The sequence below is a fragment of the Chenopodium album genome, chromosome 22 (assembly GCF_948465745.1).
Source record: "Chenopodium album chromosome 22, dcCheAlbu1.1, whole genome shotgun sequence".
Taxonomy (NCBI): domain Eukaryota; kingdom Viridiplantae; phylum Streptophyta; class Magnoliopsida; order Caryophyllales; family Amaranthaceae; genus Chenopodium; species Chenopodium album.
The window spans coordinates 2,786,424-2,803,261 of record NC_137855.1 but is presented as its reverse complement, the minus strand read 5'-3'; the positions used below and the strand labels follow the sequence as shown (position 1 = coordinate 2,803,261).

At 35.0% G+C, this 16,838-nt stretch overlaps 1 protein-coding gene across 1 annotated transcript; it reads right to left on the bottom strand.

Annotated features, from left to right (window-relative positions):
• Positions 1–6,803: 6,803 nt before the first annotated feature.
• Positions 6,804–15,260, bottom strand: LOC145604552 (uncharacterized). Its single transcript, XM_081660438.1, has 15 exons — positions 15,140–15,260; positions 13,444–14,151; positions 13,058–13,370; positions 12,295–12,441; positions 12,121–12,209; positions 11,914–12,006; positions 10,142–10,268; positions 9,811–9,875; positions 9,500–9,674; positions 9,070–9,270; positions 8,935–8,982; positions 8,708–8,845; positions 8,489–8,571; positions 7,601–7,716; positions 6,804–7,149 (listed from the first exon to the last, which is right to left on the bottom strand). Exons 2-15 carry the CDS (start codon positions 14,034–14,036, stop codon positions 7,073–7,075), a joined length of 2,265 nt encoding a protein of 754 aa, XP_081516564.1. The 5' UTR covers positions 14,037–14,151; positions 15,140–15,260; the 3' UTR covers positions 6,804–7,072.
• Between the last annotated feature and the right edge of the window lie 1,578 nt (positions 15,261–16,838).

The window sequence follows — 16,838 nt, the reverse complement described above, 5'->3', positions numbered from 1 at the left end:
AAAATTTCCAAAATTGAAGGCTATTATCCACGCTTTTGAGGAATTTTGGAGGTTACGGAGCCCGGTGGCGAAAAGTGTTGAGATCTTAGGGGATACATCTGAGGGACATATAATGTCGTTTGGAACCATATATGACCATTATATGTTGTCATAAATGTCTGTGGTAGGCTTAAGTTCACGAAATTAGTGCAAGTTGCGAATGGGTAACGTAAATTGACCGTTTAAAGGCACATTGGATGGTTTCACCCACCCTAATAGATTCTCGGGGTGTATTAGGGTCCAGGGTGAGCATATCGACAATTTTTATTTTCGGGTCAAAATAAGTGGAAAATTGGCCAAAATTGAAGGCTATAATATACGATTTCAGGTTAGTTTTTAACATTTTTTCAAAAAAATGAACTAAATGTATTGGATGACTCCTGAGGTCATATAAGGAGGTTTGAAACCATAAGACACATATAAAGATATCCATAAAGTACCAAGAATGAGTTCTGACTCCATTTTTCATGAAATATAGTGATGTCATATAAGTGTAATAGTGTGATGTGACTTGACTGTAATGATGTCATATATTTATAATGATGTCATATAAGTATATTGAAGTGATGTGACTTAACTATAATGATGTTATGAAAGTATATATGAAGTGATGTGACTTGACTATAATGATGTCATATTATGTCATAAATTTTTAATGATGTGATGTCCTAATATGCCATGACTTGACATTAATGATGTCATAAAAGTATAATTATGCTATATAAGTGATGTAAACATGTAATATGTGTAAAATAGTGATGTGATGTGATGCAACCATAATAGTGATGTGATTTGACAATAGTAATGGAAATTAACACATTACTCCCTCCGTCCCCTTTTGATAGCCCCTTATGGGCAAATTTTAGTCCCAAAATGTTCACCCCATTTGCTTTTTCCAACAACCATTAAAATTAATTTTTTTACCAAAATTCTCTCTAATCTGCAACAATATTTGTGCAAATTTAACTTTCCCATGTAAATTTTTGTTTTCCCATGTATTTTTATTAATTTCTCTCTCTACTTTTTTGCATACCCAATGTCAATTTACTATTTCAATGTACTTTTTACTATTTTTATTTGTGTTTATTATTCCCATAAAAAATGCACATAAGGGACTATCAAAAGGGGACGGAGGGAGTATATAATATGATGATTGATTTGACAATAGTGCTATTCATTGTTACTATTCACATGTATGTGTGTTGATTGATATATGACGTGTGATGTGTTATGTGTTATGTTAAGTTGATTGATATATTAGAACGAACTATTCATGTTTGTAATGTAAGTCTCATATTTTATCTCATGTAAACAATCACCAACAACCCAAATTGTCCTCCAATCACCCTGTTTTGGGGTCAATCAAAGATCGAGCAAGAAGAGGAAGGCTGAGATTTTTGTTCGATGGGATGCTCCTCCAATAGGATGGGTCTACTTGCATACAGATGGGGCACTTAGGGAAACCCAGGCCCAGCAGGAGCTGGGGGTATTATCCGTGGGCCAAGTGGTGAAACCTTTGAAACATTTGCCATGAATTGTGGATCGTGCACTTGTACTAGAGCCGAGATCTTAGCAGTCCTCAGGGGACTTGCGATAGCATGGAACAGAGGCCATAGGAAGGTAAAATTGAGGGTGGATTCTCATGTTGTGGTTCGTACGTTGGTGGATGCTACTCCCACTAACTCTCCTTTTGTTCATCTTATTCAAAAGTGCAAACCCTTAATCAGACGCAATGGTTGGGAAATCACTATCGAGCACTGTTTCAGAGAAGCTAACCGAATTGATGATTGGTTAGCTAACTTTGGTGTTCTCTCGGAATAAAAATTGGTGATGTTTGAGGCGATCACGGTGGATCTTCGGACCGTTTTATTGGAGGACTTGCGTGGTGTTGCTTTTCCAAGACAAGTTCAACCTAATAATGAGTAGTTGCTTTTATTTGTAGTAGCTAGTAGTATCCTGTTCTTTTTCCTTTCTAGTTTGCTCTAAGGTTTTTTCCTTCTTTTTGGGGCTTGCCCCTCGGCTTCACCAAAAAAAAAAAAAAAATTATCACAATATGATTTTAAGTAGGCGATAAGGTTGTGAATTAACATATGATAATCATACTATTTTTGTGATAGTTGCAATCAGATTTTTTATTTATTTATTTATTTTTTTTTTTTTTTTTATGTAAACTCACCTCATTGATTAGTATATCTACATTTGACGAACACTATTCAATAACTAGTTAGCTAAGTCACTTACAAACTAAGATTCTCATATTTAACGGCAAAGATAATTTATGTGTCAACCTCCTAAACAATTGTACTTGTAGATTTGATAACTATATAGTAGCCCATATTTGCATTTTTCTCCATAAATATCTCCCATAATTCTGGATAACAAAGGTTTTCATTTATTCTATACATGTGTCACTTCTACTAAAATTCAAAAAAGTACAAATGAAGCCTACTTTTATGACATATTGAATTATATAACCAATTAAATTATCTACCAATGAACACTATAAATGCATAAAATGAACAAATTACCAAACAATGCCCTCCACAATTTGTTTATTAGGCTATATTATATATGTCATGAATTTCATCAATAATCAACACTATTAATATTACATAGCATTTGGAAAACATTTAATGCTTTTATCTTCATAAATAGATAATTCTGGCCATCCAATCACTGCGCTATGCTCATCGTGTTAGTTTATAACCAATGCATTGTCTATTAGCAAATAAATATTGTGATTTCAGCTGTATCAGAAAAAAGAGTAAAAAAAACTCCTACAAATTATTTTTTATACATAAATTTTCGACGACTATTACTTATCATAATCAAATAAGTCGACAACATATGTCATTACCTAGTGGTTGATAACTTTTAAACAAATTATTTAAATCTTGATATAATGTAGTATTCATGTACTGCTATACCCATGTGTATACGAATATACATATACTGAATTTGACTTCTAAATATGTATAATTTTGCATTTGATGTGTTGCAAAATTATACGAATTCATATCAAATGAGTATGTGTTAACTTTCCCAAAAATCATAAAATTGTATTATTGAGTTTCGACTTAATAAGGGCCTATTCTCTTCAGCTTAATTTCAGTTCAATTCAATTCAGTTCAGCTCTAATCAGTTAAGTTCAGTTCAATTCAGTTTAGCTCTTAATTTCCTTCTCTCATAAACAATTCATTTCAGCTCTATTCAGTTCAGTTCAGCTCAGTCAATAAGGATAAGCCCTAAGTTTATATTTTTCATTCATTTAAATTCAATTATGTTTATTTTATATTTTTATTTACATTTGATCAAGTTCAGTTCGAACTTTTAAAATCTACTCAATAGCTGAAACACCCTAAAAACTGGAAGAAGCAATTTAAAAGGTTAATTAAGCCCAACTTGATCTCAAACTTGCAAATTTCTTATCGAGTCTAGACCAAACGAGTTAATACTCGAGAGTCCAGATATCCCTATCCTTAGCATTATAATTAGAAGCTTGTTTTCCACAATTGCACAAAATACAAAGGATAACTAATAAAGACATTTTGAGAATTTGAGCAAAGTAGCTTATTAATGTGAGGCAAAAGGATCAATTTTTATGATTACTAAAGTAGCTAACGCGCACGATGGAGCGTGCCATAACTAGTCATGTACGTGGAACTATTTCTGCTTTCTTATATCATAAATTTAGTTATTGCCTTGTAGGTAGCATTAATGAGGGACACTGTGTATAGAAATATTTTCAAATGGTATAAATATCCACACATAATTTGTAAATTTTTTTTTTAAAAAGCAATACGTGGTTCGTGCAGGCGGATGCACGATCCGCATGTTGCATCCCTTCCAAAAAAAGTGGAAAGAACATTGTATAGAAATATAAAGAACATTTAGTTTAAGTGAAAAGAACATATTATAGAATTATAAAAAACACTGTATAGAAATGTAAAGAACATTCAGTTAAAGTGATAAAAACATGTTACAAAACTGTAAAGAACATAACATGCTGTTAAATAATGTTCTTTATCTTCACGTTCTTTGATTGTCAGTATAATGTATTTTTATTTGTGACATAATGTTAATTGTTTATTTTGAAATGTTCTTTGAATTTTGTCTTTAGATTATGGTGATTGAATAAAAATTATGTTCATTAAATTATATTATCATTAGAGGTGATCAAAAATTCGGTTCGAGCCGGGTCTTAACATAATATCTTGTACCCAAACTCGAAAAATGTAGCGGACTTTTCGATTTTTTTTGCGGGTTGGATTTGGATTTTTAACTAATAATGCATTTTTAGGCTTGCCTAAACCAGCCCTATTTTAGGGCCGGATCGGACCGAGCCGAAGCTGATTACCTCTAATTATCATGTTTTTTTATTAATATTATCGATGTTCTTTAGATACATATATATAAAGAACATAAAGTTGGATTAGTTTTTTAATTTTATTTTAGTTATTTTTTTTTTTTTTTTTTTTACAAAATAGTTATATGTTCTTTACAAAACAATTATATGTTTATTGCAATACATCTACATGTGATGTTGTTTATGAAATAGCTACACGTTCTTTACAAAACAACTGTATGTTTTTTTACTGAACAACTTAATGTTCATTCCACCTTTTTTAAAAGAAAGCAGGGAGCATCGTGCATCCGCCTCCATGGAAAAAATTTCAAAAAAAAAGTGTCAGTTAACATTAACAAGGGTAAATAATTGAACTAACATTTTAAAGAGTCGGCACACTACTTATAAGAGTTTGCTTGAACTTTTTGAAAGGTAGGGATCAAGGGTCTGTTCAATTTACCTTATTTCCAAGTTAAAAATTCAGATAAGTTCATGTTCATATTAGGGTTACCTAAGTTTATAATACCACTAAAATAAATTTTAATAAAATTTAGGAAATTTTGACTTTTGCTACCTCACAAACACCTCGATTTCACTTTTGCTACCTATCAAAACTTTTTTTTTATTTTGCTACCTAACACTTGCCTTTTTTTTAAATTTTGCTACCACTGAATGGAATCCGTTAAGGAATCCGTTAAGTGGGTCCATAACGACACGTGTCGTGTTATTATTGGCCCAAAAAAATAAAAAATTAAAACAAAAAATAAAAAAAAATAAAAATAAAAATAAAAAAAATATAAAAAAAAGGAAAAACCTAAACTACCCAGCCACCACCCCCGCACCACCCCCGCGCCACCACCCCCTTCCCCCCACCTCACCGCACCCCTCCCTGAAGCCACCAGCCGCGTCGCACCACCACCCCCTACCCACCGGAACCCTTCCCCTCCCTTTCCCGCAACCGCCTCGCCCCCAAAAACCACCAAACCCAAAAACGCACCACCACCCCTACCCAAAAACGACCACGAATTTGGCCTTAAAAGGCCGAAATCGGCCGATCAAGGCCACTGAGCCCCAAAATCGGCCAATTTCGGCCATTTGTGGCCAAATTCGTGGCCATTTCGAGATCTAGGGTTTTGGGTTTGGTGGTTTTTGGGGCGAGGCGGTTGCGGGAAAGGGAGGGTAAGGGTTCCGGTGGGTAGGGGGTGGTGGTGCGACGCGGCTGGTGGTTTCGGGGAGGGGTGCGGTGAGGTGGGGGGAAGGGGGTGGTGGGCTGGTGGCGGGGGGTGGTGGCTGGGTAGTTTAGGTTTTTCCTATTTTTTTTATTTTTTTTAATTTTTTTTTAATTTTTTTTAATTTTTTAAATTTTTTTTTTTAATTTTTTTTTTATTTTTTTGGGCCAATAATAACGCGACACGTGTCGTTATGGACTCACTTAACGGATTCCTTAAGTGGTAGCAAAACTTAAAAAAAGAGTAACTGTCAGGTAGCAAAATAAAATAAAATTTTTCCGAGGTAGCAAAAGTGAAATCGATGTGTTTGCGAGGTAGCAAAAGTCAAATTTTCCTAAAATTTAATAAATCAAATAAATAAAAATCAAGTGAAGAACACGTCTATGAATCTTTCATGCTACTGTATCACGTATTCACGTGTGATATAATACATTAATACACACATAGAGATAATCCATTTTTGATTCTTCGTATCATTTAACAATTCGATTTGGACATCATTGTTGGACCAACCCAACATAGACGGTGGACCTATTTATACCATTAAGATTTTCAGGAAAGACATCACTCATTCTTAAAGTATATTGTACTCCTTTAGCTCAATAATAATACTGTATAACGCATCTATTTTCTAATAATGAAACCCATATTTTGCCACAAGAAGATCCTTCAGATTACGCAAAACAGGGTTTAATTCCATGTCTCAGATACGCATACACAACCAACACGATACGTATACACGTTACACGAGCACTAGGCGTGGTCTTTTACACTTCATTGCAAAGTGTATTGTGCAGTGTACTTGTGCAGTTGTGCAGCTTGTGCTGCGTGGTCTTTTACACTTCATTGCAAAGTGTGTTGTCATATTGTGCAGTTTACTTGTGGTTCAGCAGTCAATAGCAAACTCTTATTAACAATACATTATTCGTACTAATATGACCCAGTTTACAAGTTTTATCCATGATAGGTGTCATTGTTCTGAAATCCTTTAGTCGAATTTTTAATTATTATGTGTAGTTACAACAATGGAAACTAATAATATCCTGCAAGTCAAAATTTTATGCCTGCCAAATGGCAACAGAAATACTAATAGTCTACTACGACGTAATAAATCAGTCTTATTACTTGCACACTGTTACACTTATAATTCCTTTTATAATTCCTTTGATATAGACGCGTAATCAAACATATATGCACATATAACATTTCCTTTTGTATTAATACGCAGTGTAGTAGCAAACTATCATCTTTAGCAATGTACCTACAAGGTAACTGAATTATGACGGCAGAGAAGGTGGCCTAAGCAAAAAAATTAGGCACCATTGTCACCAACTCGAAAATTGTTTTCCCAAAACTTGCGTAGTTATGCCAGTGTCCAGGCACTATTCAAGAACAGGTCGGACAATGACCTCTAACAAATCCAAGTGGATAAATCTTGAATCTTGAATCTTGAATCTATTCATCTTTCAGATTCAGCTTCCTCACCATGCTTCTGACTGCCTAGCCTAACAATGTCTTCAACGAGTATCTTTCCCTCTGATAAAAACAATCACACAGAATCAGCAATAGCGAAAGAACTGTAAGTCAGACCAACTTAAGACGTCTTCGGGTACATTAAAATGCTAGTGCCAAATGAAAAGAGAATTAATAGCACTCATACGTGACAACAGATAACACTTTCATGCTAGGAAAGAAAATCAATCCCCAGCTTATACGAAGTATATGTTAAACATACTACTTCAGTCTAAATAATAGTGGCTACAATTGATTTTAGGCAATTTAACAACTTAGAAGTAAATATACTACAGCTAACCTTCATTATGAAAAACTTCAGATATACAACATAGTAATATAGAAGAATGGTATAAAGGTAATTTGGGTAGGTTTAAAAATTACGCTACTATTTATTAGAAAGTGATATACTATTCAGACAGTGTGAAACAGATGTGGCTTAGATTTAGAGACGGAGGGAGTGAATTAAACGAACCTCTGTCTTTTGACAGCTTGCTGATGAGCTCTTGGATACCATCTTGGTCAATTTTGTTTTTCAGATATGCAGCAGCAGAAGCTACTTCTTCTGGAGTCACCTTGCCATCGTAATCCCTAGATGTCAAGAGACAGGTCTTATCAGCAGTATGGAGCAGTTAAACTAAAGGTCATATAATACAAGAGCAAGCTTACACAAAGAAAATACAAAAAAAATATATTAGTCCGTCAAGAGAGTCAAACATGTAAAACACTACGACCTTATTGTATCAGTGCCTTGACTAGTTCCACCTCACATATGCAGAAGATTTTCTGACTCAACAGTCTCAAGACCTTAACTACAATCATACAAAATACAACACCCAAAAAAATAAAGGCTGGAATTTGCCTAGCTTAAAATAGCAGCATATCACAAGTCCATTACTTAGTTCAATTATTTAACTATGTATACAAAACTACACAAGGGATTTGCAATTATGCCCTCGGTTTCTAGCCCCAGGGAGAGAGGGCCAGGAGGTGGGAAATCTCGATATAGATCATGTCCATAATTTAGAAAATTAAACCATTGGCAAGCTCAATCATTCGACAATGTATACACAAGAGATATGCAATTTATAATGCCCTTGGTTCCTATCACCAGAAAGAGGGGGCTAGGAGGTGGGAATTCTCTATATAGCAAGTCCATAATTTAGGGGTCATTATTATTGCCAGATATCATAACATCAAGAGTAAAACACTGATGAATAACATCAGCCACATGCCAAAACAATTCGTCATCGTTCTAGCTTCAGAGCCACAATCCATAAAATCTTAATAGCATACTATCAAGATCTCCACAGGCTAATAAAATCTAACTAAAACCTGCCAGATAACAATCTTAATAGCATACCTATCAAGCAATCGCCATTCACCACCAATCTTCTCATCCACATCATCAATTTCTTTTTCAAGTTTTTGAAGAATAGCATCCACCTGATACAGTAAAACAGAAGAATCCCAGTAATTCAACAGGTGCAGGAAATATACAGAATTACAGATGCATCAGCCAATGGAATAATATCATCTAGCTTAAGAGAATCTGGATCAGAAAATTAAAACTCATGCAGACCTTATTTATCAGTGCAGAAGAAACTTGAGCAGTATCTAACTCTTCTTCATCACCCTCCCGGGCAGCTTTGTATGCCTCCTTAGCTTCAGCTTCCCCCTCTTTACCCTCCTTGTCCACCATAGTATTGTATAACTCTATCTGGAAAAGAGAATTAGAGCCATAAATCCTGCGTCCTAACGTGGTGGAAAAACTTGTTTGAAGAAACTAGTTCCAACTTTTTTGCTTACCTCCTTATTCACAAGTCTCAAGAATTCCTCCCGTTCCCTGCTCACTGACTATAGAAAGTAAAATATAGCCAAAATTAGTAACATACAACTATACAAGGCTCCGTGGTAATTCATCTAGCACCAAAATATTCTTACTGATGCGGAAGCCAGAACAGCCAATGCACGACTGAGCTCACAAAGCTGATCGTCTTTATCTGACGATGCATCCTTTGCGTAATCTTGTGCCTGCCTGTTAGTTGCATCCACCATCTCTTCCAAGGCAACATCCTTTTCACTGACAGTAGCCTCCTTAAGTTTTGCCTTTTCTTCTTCTGCTTTCATTTTCTCCTCCTCTTCCTACAATATGGTAAGTTAGAACACATTTATATTTGAAGTTTGAAACCAACACTCAAATAAATTTTTAATATGTTTGTCCTCAGACAAGTGAAGCAAGTTTTAGCCTAAAGGAGAAAGCACAGGGAATGGTTTACATGGTTTTCAGAAGGTTAGGAAGAGGAATGAACAGCCAGTAAAATTAAGCATTTTAAGACCTCATATGTTCAGAGGAAGTAAAAGAGAATAAAACCTTGATCATTTCTTCCTGCATTTCAAGGAATTCTAACTTTCTCCTCCTTTCTGAAACTGCATCCTCAGAAGGCAAAGACGTTGCTCCAATGGTATCGACAACCTCATCTGGCAAAGAGGAAATAGCAAATTCCACAGCTTCCTCAGGCTTGATTGTTCCAGACACATTGAAGGCTCTGCCAAAAGAAGCGTAGATCAGTGCACAGAGTTGGGAACTAGCGTTGATAATCTCTATTTATATATTGAATAAATATCAAGTGATGAAATTATTCCTTATAAACCGGAAGAAATTCCAAGCAAAACACTGCCTACCTGGAAAGAATTAGAAGAGATGATGGAACAGAGTGATTGAGAGATAAGTCCAACCAATCACGCAGCTGCACATACAAGACAACTTGAATGAATGGACATTGACCAGAGCCAAGTACTCTAGATAGCCGAGAACCATCATGGTTAATCAGATAACATGCACAAACATAAGATTAGCAATTTGTATGGGTTCAAAATTACATCATTTCAGTCAGGTAATAGGTACAAATCTACTTTAACCATAATAATGATTAGATAACAACAAAGATCAACAAAAGTAGTGCATAAACCACTTGATGTTGTAAAGAAATTTGGTAGAGCACTGTGAGCAAACCTGTTGACGCATCTCTTCAACAGAAAGCAAACCAAGTAAACCTCTATCTCTACACGCTTGACGAAGCTCTGCCTCTGAAAGTGACTCAATACCCTCAGCTTGTATCATTTTATCATCCTCTTTGATCCTTCCAAAAGATTATAGTTAGTGTCCATTATTACAGTGCACAACTCAATTATGGAACGCCAACATTATTTAATCATTTAACATGGACGACAAATTTAAACATACACAACCAACTAAACAATCCATAGTAGCATTTAGCCCAAGTTAGTCAAGTCCATGAATTCACTTTCATAGTCAAACGAGTATATGTTATGAACTGGAAAATTCTGCAGAAATTCTGAAGAACTTGATAGAAATTTGCAACAAAAGCTAGAAATAAAGAGTAATACAAGCTTTCTTGACACTTGTTCTCTCCCAAACTGTATAACAAGAATAAAAAAAAAACTTTCAATAATATTCTCCAAAACAATCTCTCCCTAATCTTCTCTTAGACTTCTACTTATATCATTAATCCTCTATTTCACTCACTAACATAAATATATTGCAATACTTAATACGCTTTTCCAAAAATGCTAAATTCATAGCAGTACACATCAGAAATTGGATTCAGATTGTGACACTAAGCAAGACATGAGCTAATCACAGCAGGGCACAAAACTTCATCATTCAGACCCCTAAAACAAAAGCGCCCCCCCCCCCCCCCCCAAAACAAAACGGTACATTTTGAGGAAAGGAGGGGGGGGGGGGGGGGCGAAGCTAAAAATCAACATAGTTATTAATTATAACCAAAAATAAATGTAGGCCCATACACCAACACATAAAAATTAACTTAAACTTTTCTGCAAAGTGATTCAATATGTTGAAGTATTGAACAACTTTGGAACTACAGGTCCTGTGTTATTACACCTGCCCTAACATTTAATTAAGGATGTACCAATAGTAGTATTTAAATGCATTACACTTTATACAGTAGATGCATAACTTCACTAAAATATGATACAATCACATTAACATTATCTCAATACCTTTAAATAGGCTTTTGCTCAAGAGTGCAACCTTACACCATATTATATAAAAAAAAAAGACTGCTTTTCATTAGACGTTCTCATCTAAATTTTCAGATTAAAGTACAAGAATTTTGCTACTTCAGAATAAATGTGAAGCTTATTGAACTATAAGCCCATTTATTTGTCCATTGTAGCCCTGAGATAAAGAACAGCAAGTTTGTTTCTTTAATCGATAAGGCAGTGAGAGTGACACAGAGCATGTATGTTACCAAAATCAAGGCCTCACCAGAAATTTACCCCCCGGGTGTTATGGTACTACTGTTTGACAATACACAAAGCAAGTACTCCCTCTGTCCCTACAATATTGCTCCACTCCCTATTAAGTAACACATTTCCCACAATTTTTTTTCCCTACTTTCTTCTACCCCACATACAAAAAGACAAGATCGCCTACCCACTCAATACAACTATTAAAAAAGGTAACAAAAGGGGTATGGGGCAAACAAAAGGGACATAAGAAGTAGCATATATTTCATCCAAGATCACATGTCAAATCACCAGCAGTATCTTGCTACTTAAAAGTTATAAAATTAACAGCACTCTGTAGACATACTAATTTAACATGAATTGGTAACTTACTTCCGAAGCACTCTGTAGACATACTTATAAAAACAAAAGCTTATAGTTACACATAATACATAAGACATACACCCAACCAAACAAGTATAACGTATTATTAAACATGAATTGGTAACTTACTTCCGAAGCTTGTCTCGAAGCATAAAACGTAAATATGCATCGGTTCCAAATGGCCTGATACCCATATATTTGCACATATTTACCAACCGAGGCCTGCAATAAAGAAATTTACGTCATTAAAGCAATAACATATGGAAAACAGATGACCTAGTTTCAACATACAAAACAGGTCATACATGATCCGGCAAAAAAGAAGACACCACCAACCTGCTAATGTTGTCAAGAGTCAATTCATCATTAAACAACTTGGCAAAATTCAGGATTTCTTCATTGGAGACATCTTCACCCCTCCTAACCTGTATATATTATGATTTATTTAAGGAAAATAAAAGTAGATGTGAAGATATTTTTTACAAGATGAGACAATGATAATATTGTTACTTTGTTCACAAATTCATCAAGATCTTCTGCTGTCTGTTTAATGTCTCCACTACGAGAATTTTTTATTTCCTTTGCCATTTCTTTAACTGTATCTTGAAGAAACTTGGCATACTCAATTCTTGCATTTAGCTTCCTTTTCAGTTTTTCCTGTAAAAAAGCTAGAAGAATTGAGAGCATAGACATAATGTTGAATTCTAATTTACATTACATGGTAGACAACAAGCACCATACAGCAGCTCACAACTCTCCCTGTCCGCTAAATAAAGGGTAAAAAAGGAAATCTGCTGCACCAGCAGTTCTTGGCGAAAAACATATAAGGTGCAAAGACAAAGTGGGATACCTAAATTAAGGCTATCCACTGCCAATCAAATTTAAAAAACGCAGCTTTATGTAGAACTTTTCTGTTCTAAGCAGTAACATGACTTACTTCACATTTTACGAGATTTTCAGTTCTAAAGCAGAGTACAAGTATGTTTGGATAAATTGCAAATACCAAATTCAACCAACTAAAATGCCAGAAAGTAAAAACATGAGAATAAGCACAGCACAAAAATATTGTTAACAGTATTCCAAAACATTTAAATTAATAAATTTTTTAAAAAAGAGACTACCCTACTTTCATCAAAATGTCTCAAAAAACAAAAACGCACAGTATAAACTATAAAGCATGAAATACAGCAAGATCCCTATGCAATTGAAAGTCTGCAACAATACCAAATAGTCCATATTACTAGAAAATGCCACCACAACAAATTAAAATTACCTGTTCCTTCATCTTGTCTTGGAAAGTTGATGGCAGCATGTTGGGAAATAATTTCAAAAACACCGGCAGTAAGAATTCCATGAATGGTACAATAATGAAAACTGCAACAGGAACTAGCCTGAAGATATCAGCTGTAGTTCGGGTGAGTTGTTGTCTCTCTCTCCTTGAAAGACTCTTGCCCTTGGAAAGCTTCGATAGCAATCTCAAGCTTATTCTAACATCAGCCCAAAGTAATTTTGTGCCCAACCAATAATGCTTCATAGCAGATACAAATTCATCCTTCCAATGACGAAGCTTAACAGCCCAATCCGCTCTACATTAACAGAAATTAAACCTATGTAAATAAATATCAGAAAAAATTGTCTAATAAAGATTTAAGGTTTTACCTGCTCATAGACGCAACAGCCCTCAATGCAGGTCCAATCCCTAAAAGGGTAGCCCAAAACTTTTGCATTATTGTTTTTGCACTCTTTTGATTTTCTTGCATTTGCTTAGCTATGGCTTTAGCTTTAGCTGAACTAAGACCCTCAACTGCTTGATCACATTCTTCAGGTGAAGGTTCTTTTGATTGAGCAACAGCTGTTTCTTCATCTTTGTCATTACTATTATGGAGCTCTGGTTGACCTGATGCTGCTGATGAAGAATAATGCATAAGTTGTGACCGCCAGCCCGCTCCTAAAGACGATCCATAGTTGAGATGCACTTTAACTGATGTCAAAGCTGAACTCCGAGCAAAATTATTGTGTAGACACCCAGCAGAAGAAAAAAGTTGCAACTTATCTTTGGCTATTGAAAATGATTCCCTCTCGTTCCTTGAATCAATATCCATAGAAGGAAGAGCAGCAGCCCAACTCTGTGAATGAGGGACAAGAGATGATTGCTCTTGCTCAAAACTTGAAAAATAACGGAATGCGCCATTGCGCTGAGTCCATGCACTGGCAAGGGCTTTCCTCCGGCGCAAAATAGCTCTTGTTGCCATGAGGAGTTCCCTTAAAGTTGAAAATTAATCTAAATCTCCCCTAGATCACTACTTCTTGATGCCCATGGGATGATGAATTATTCTCCAATCATGCAACATTAGCGAGTGCCAAAGCCTGATGAAACTTGCGAAAACAATAAAATCAATCGACAAAAACAAGTCTAATTGATCAATAAACAAATTGAGAAACCACTAGAATGACCACTGGAATGACAAATTCTCAACAAAATATGAAGTATAAAATAAGCTAACGGCACAAAAAAATTCCCAAGAGCCAACTATGTACAAAAGTTGACGGGTTACAATAGTAACATAGTAACATGAAGCGTATAGAACTACTCCATAACATAGAGTGAAGAGCTCATTTTGACCTACTAATTAAAACACTATCCTGTTTCCAGCACTATCTCTTTCCTAACAAAACTCTGCATTGAGGTACTGATATAAATTTATAACATTACTTCGCGAAGCAGTCCCCCATGAATCTCGAATTCTCTAATACTCCAATCTAAAATCAATTATGGTATAGTGCAACTAATTCACACATCTTTCTCGGTACTTAATCTCGTGATGAAAAGCTCGGTTTCAATATAATATATACAACCACCCAATAGCTAGACAGCTCCAACTAATATTCATTCAAAATAACACAATATCTCCTACAGTTTTCACAATCAATTTCCTAACAACAATAAACAATATAATAACTAAAATTTGACTATTTGACCTCAAAACCAAATTTTCACATTATACTATAGAATTCAAAGCCTATTACATCAATGTCAGACAATTGTATGCACTAATATACCAAATTCAGCATCGAAAAAACAAATTTAATCGGAAAAAAATACGATCAACAAAGCAAACGCACACATTTTCAGAAAAAATCCAAAACAATCCATGTCAAATTTCAACAAAAATTAGCTAAAACATTATCATCGCAACAAACTCAAACAAATTACGAACAACATAAGCATCATTATTCATTTCTCCAGAAAAATCAACTAATCAATTATAAGTGTAAAACATACTTAGCATTTGCATTAAAAATCTTACAAAAACAAAGATTAAAATGAAATGAAATTGTGATTCGAGATTGAAACCTGGAAAAATCGAAATCCCTAGCAATGGCAGAAGAAGAAGAAGAATTAGAGAAGTGTTGGAAAGTTCTAGGTGGTAGAAATGGGAGGAAGGGTAAGTGAAAGTGTGCGGAGTTGAGGAGAGAGAAACTTGAGGAAAAAGTCAGAGGGCTTATTTGGTAAATGGTTTTTCATTGGCTTTTTGGTTGGTTTTTGGCTTTTTTATTTGGTCAAACATCCAAAATTTGTGTTTGGTAAATGGCTTTTTCAGCCAGCTGAAAAACTGGCTTTTAAGCCAAAATGAAAAAGCTACTTGGAGTAGCTTTTGGCTACCTAAGTTACTAATAACATCAAACAGCCAATTTTACCAAACATGTTTTTAGACTAATAAAAAGTCAAATAGCCAACAAAAAGCCAATACAAACAGCCAGTCAAACCAGCCAATCAAACCAGCCGAAAGCCAATAGCCAATAGTCAATTGCCAAATAAGACCAGAAATAAAAAGAGGGGTTTTTGGTTTTAGGCGCTTTGTAAGTTTTTTTTTAGAGAGAGAAAATAGTGTGTTGGAAAAATGTGAAGTAAGAAAATGATTTGTTAAAATTATTTTCTGAAAGAAGTTCTCTCCATTCTCCACGTAAGGCTTGAATTTTATTCTGTCTGTTTATACACGTCAAAATGAGATTAAAGTGTAACGTTTGATTGTTTTAGTCCATTTATGCCAACTTCGCATCACCTGAAGTTAACACTACGGTTCCGTCTCGACTATGTTCTCTTCGCATGATATTTACTGAACTTAAATTATTTTGTTAAAAATAAATTATTTTTGGTAATTAAACTAATTTGTTATTATAGTTGTTGTTTAAATTGACTAATTAAAACTTGCCAAGCTTAAATTTTACAGATCGGAAATTATGATGAAGAGAACCGGGCATACAAGGTCCGCTTTTATTTGGAAAAATGTACGGAGTAATTAAAATCTACAGAGTACTTGATTACTTGAATATGGAATAATTTAGGAAATTTTGCAAAAAACCACCTTTTATAAGTAATTTTTTGCAAGAAACCACCTTATAATTTTTTTTTTTGCAATGACACACCTTAATCAAATTTTTTTTTGCAAATCAATATCTTTATGTCGGAAAATGAGGTTTGACCACATTTTCCGGCGTTGACTACCCCAATCTACCCACGAAACCAACTCTCTCCCCAGCCCCACCCACGAAACCACCTCCCTCCTAAGCCCCACCCACAAAACCACCCTTTCATGGCGTTGACCACCATAAACACATCCCCTTTTACGGCGTTGACCACCCTAAACACACCCCTTTAACGACGTTGACCACCCTAAACCCTCCTCTATAGCCCTAGCCACCCTTCTCCCCTCCACTGTCAGTTTCGTGGGTGCAAATGGCATAGTCAACTCCGGAAAATAGGGTTTGACTCTAGTTTCCGGCATAAAGGTATGGTTTTGCAAAAAAAAATTTGATTAAGGTGTGTCTTTGCAAAAGAAAATATATAAGGTGGTTTCTTGCAAAAAAAATGCTTATAAAAGGTGGTTTTTTGTAAAATTTCCAATAATTTAAGCTCTAAACATAAATCTAGTCTTGAAGCATCAATGCAGATATATTGAAGGAACTATTCTACAGCAAAATCCACTAGTGTAGTAATAGATCTTCAAATACAAGTACAAGATCAATTTTAGCGCATAAAATGAAGGTGGAAA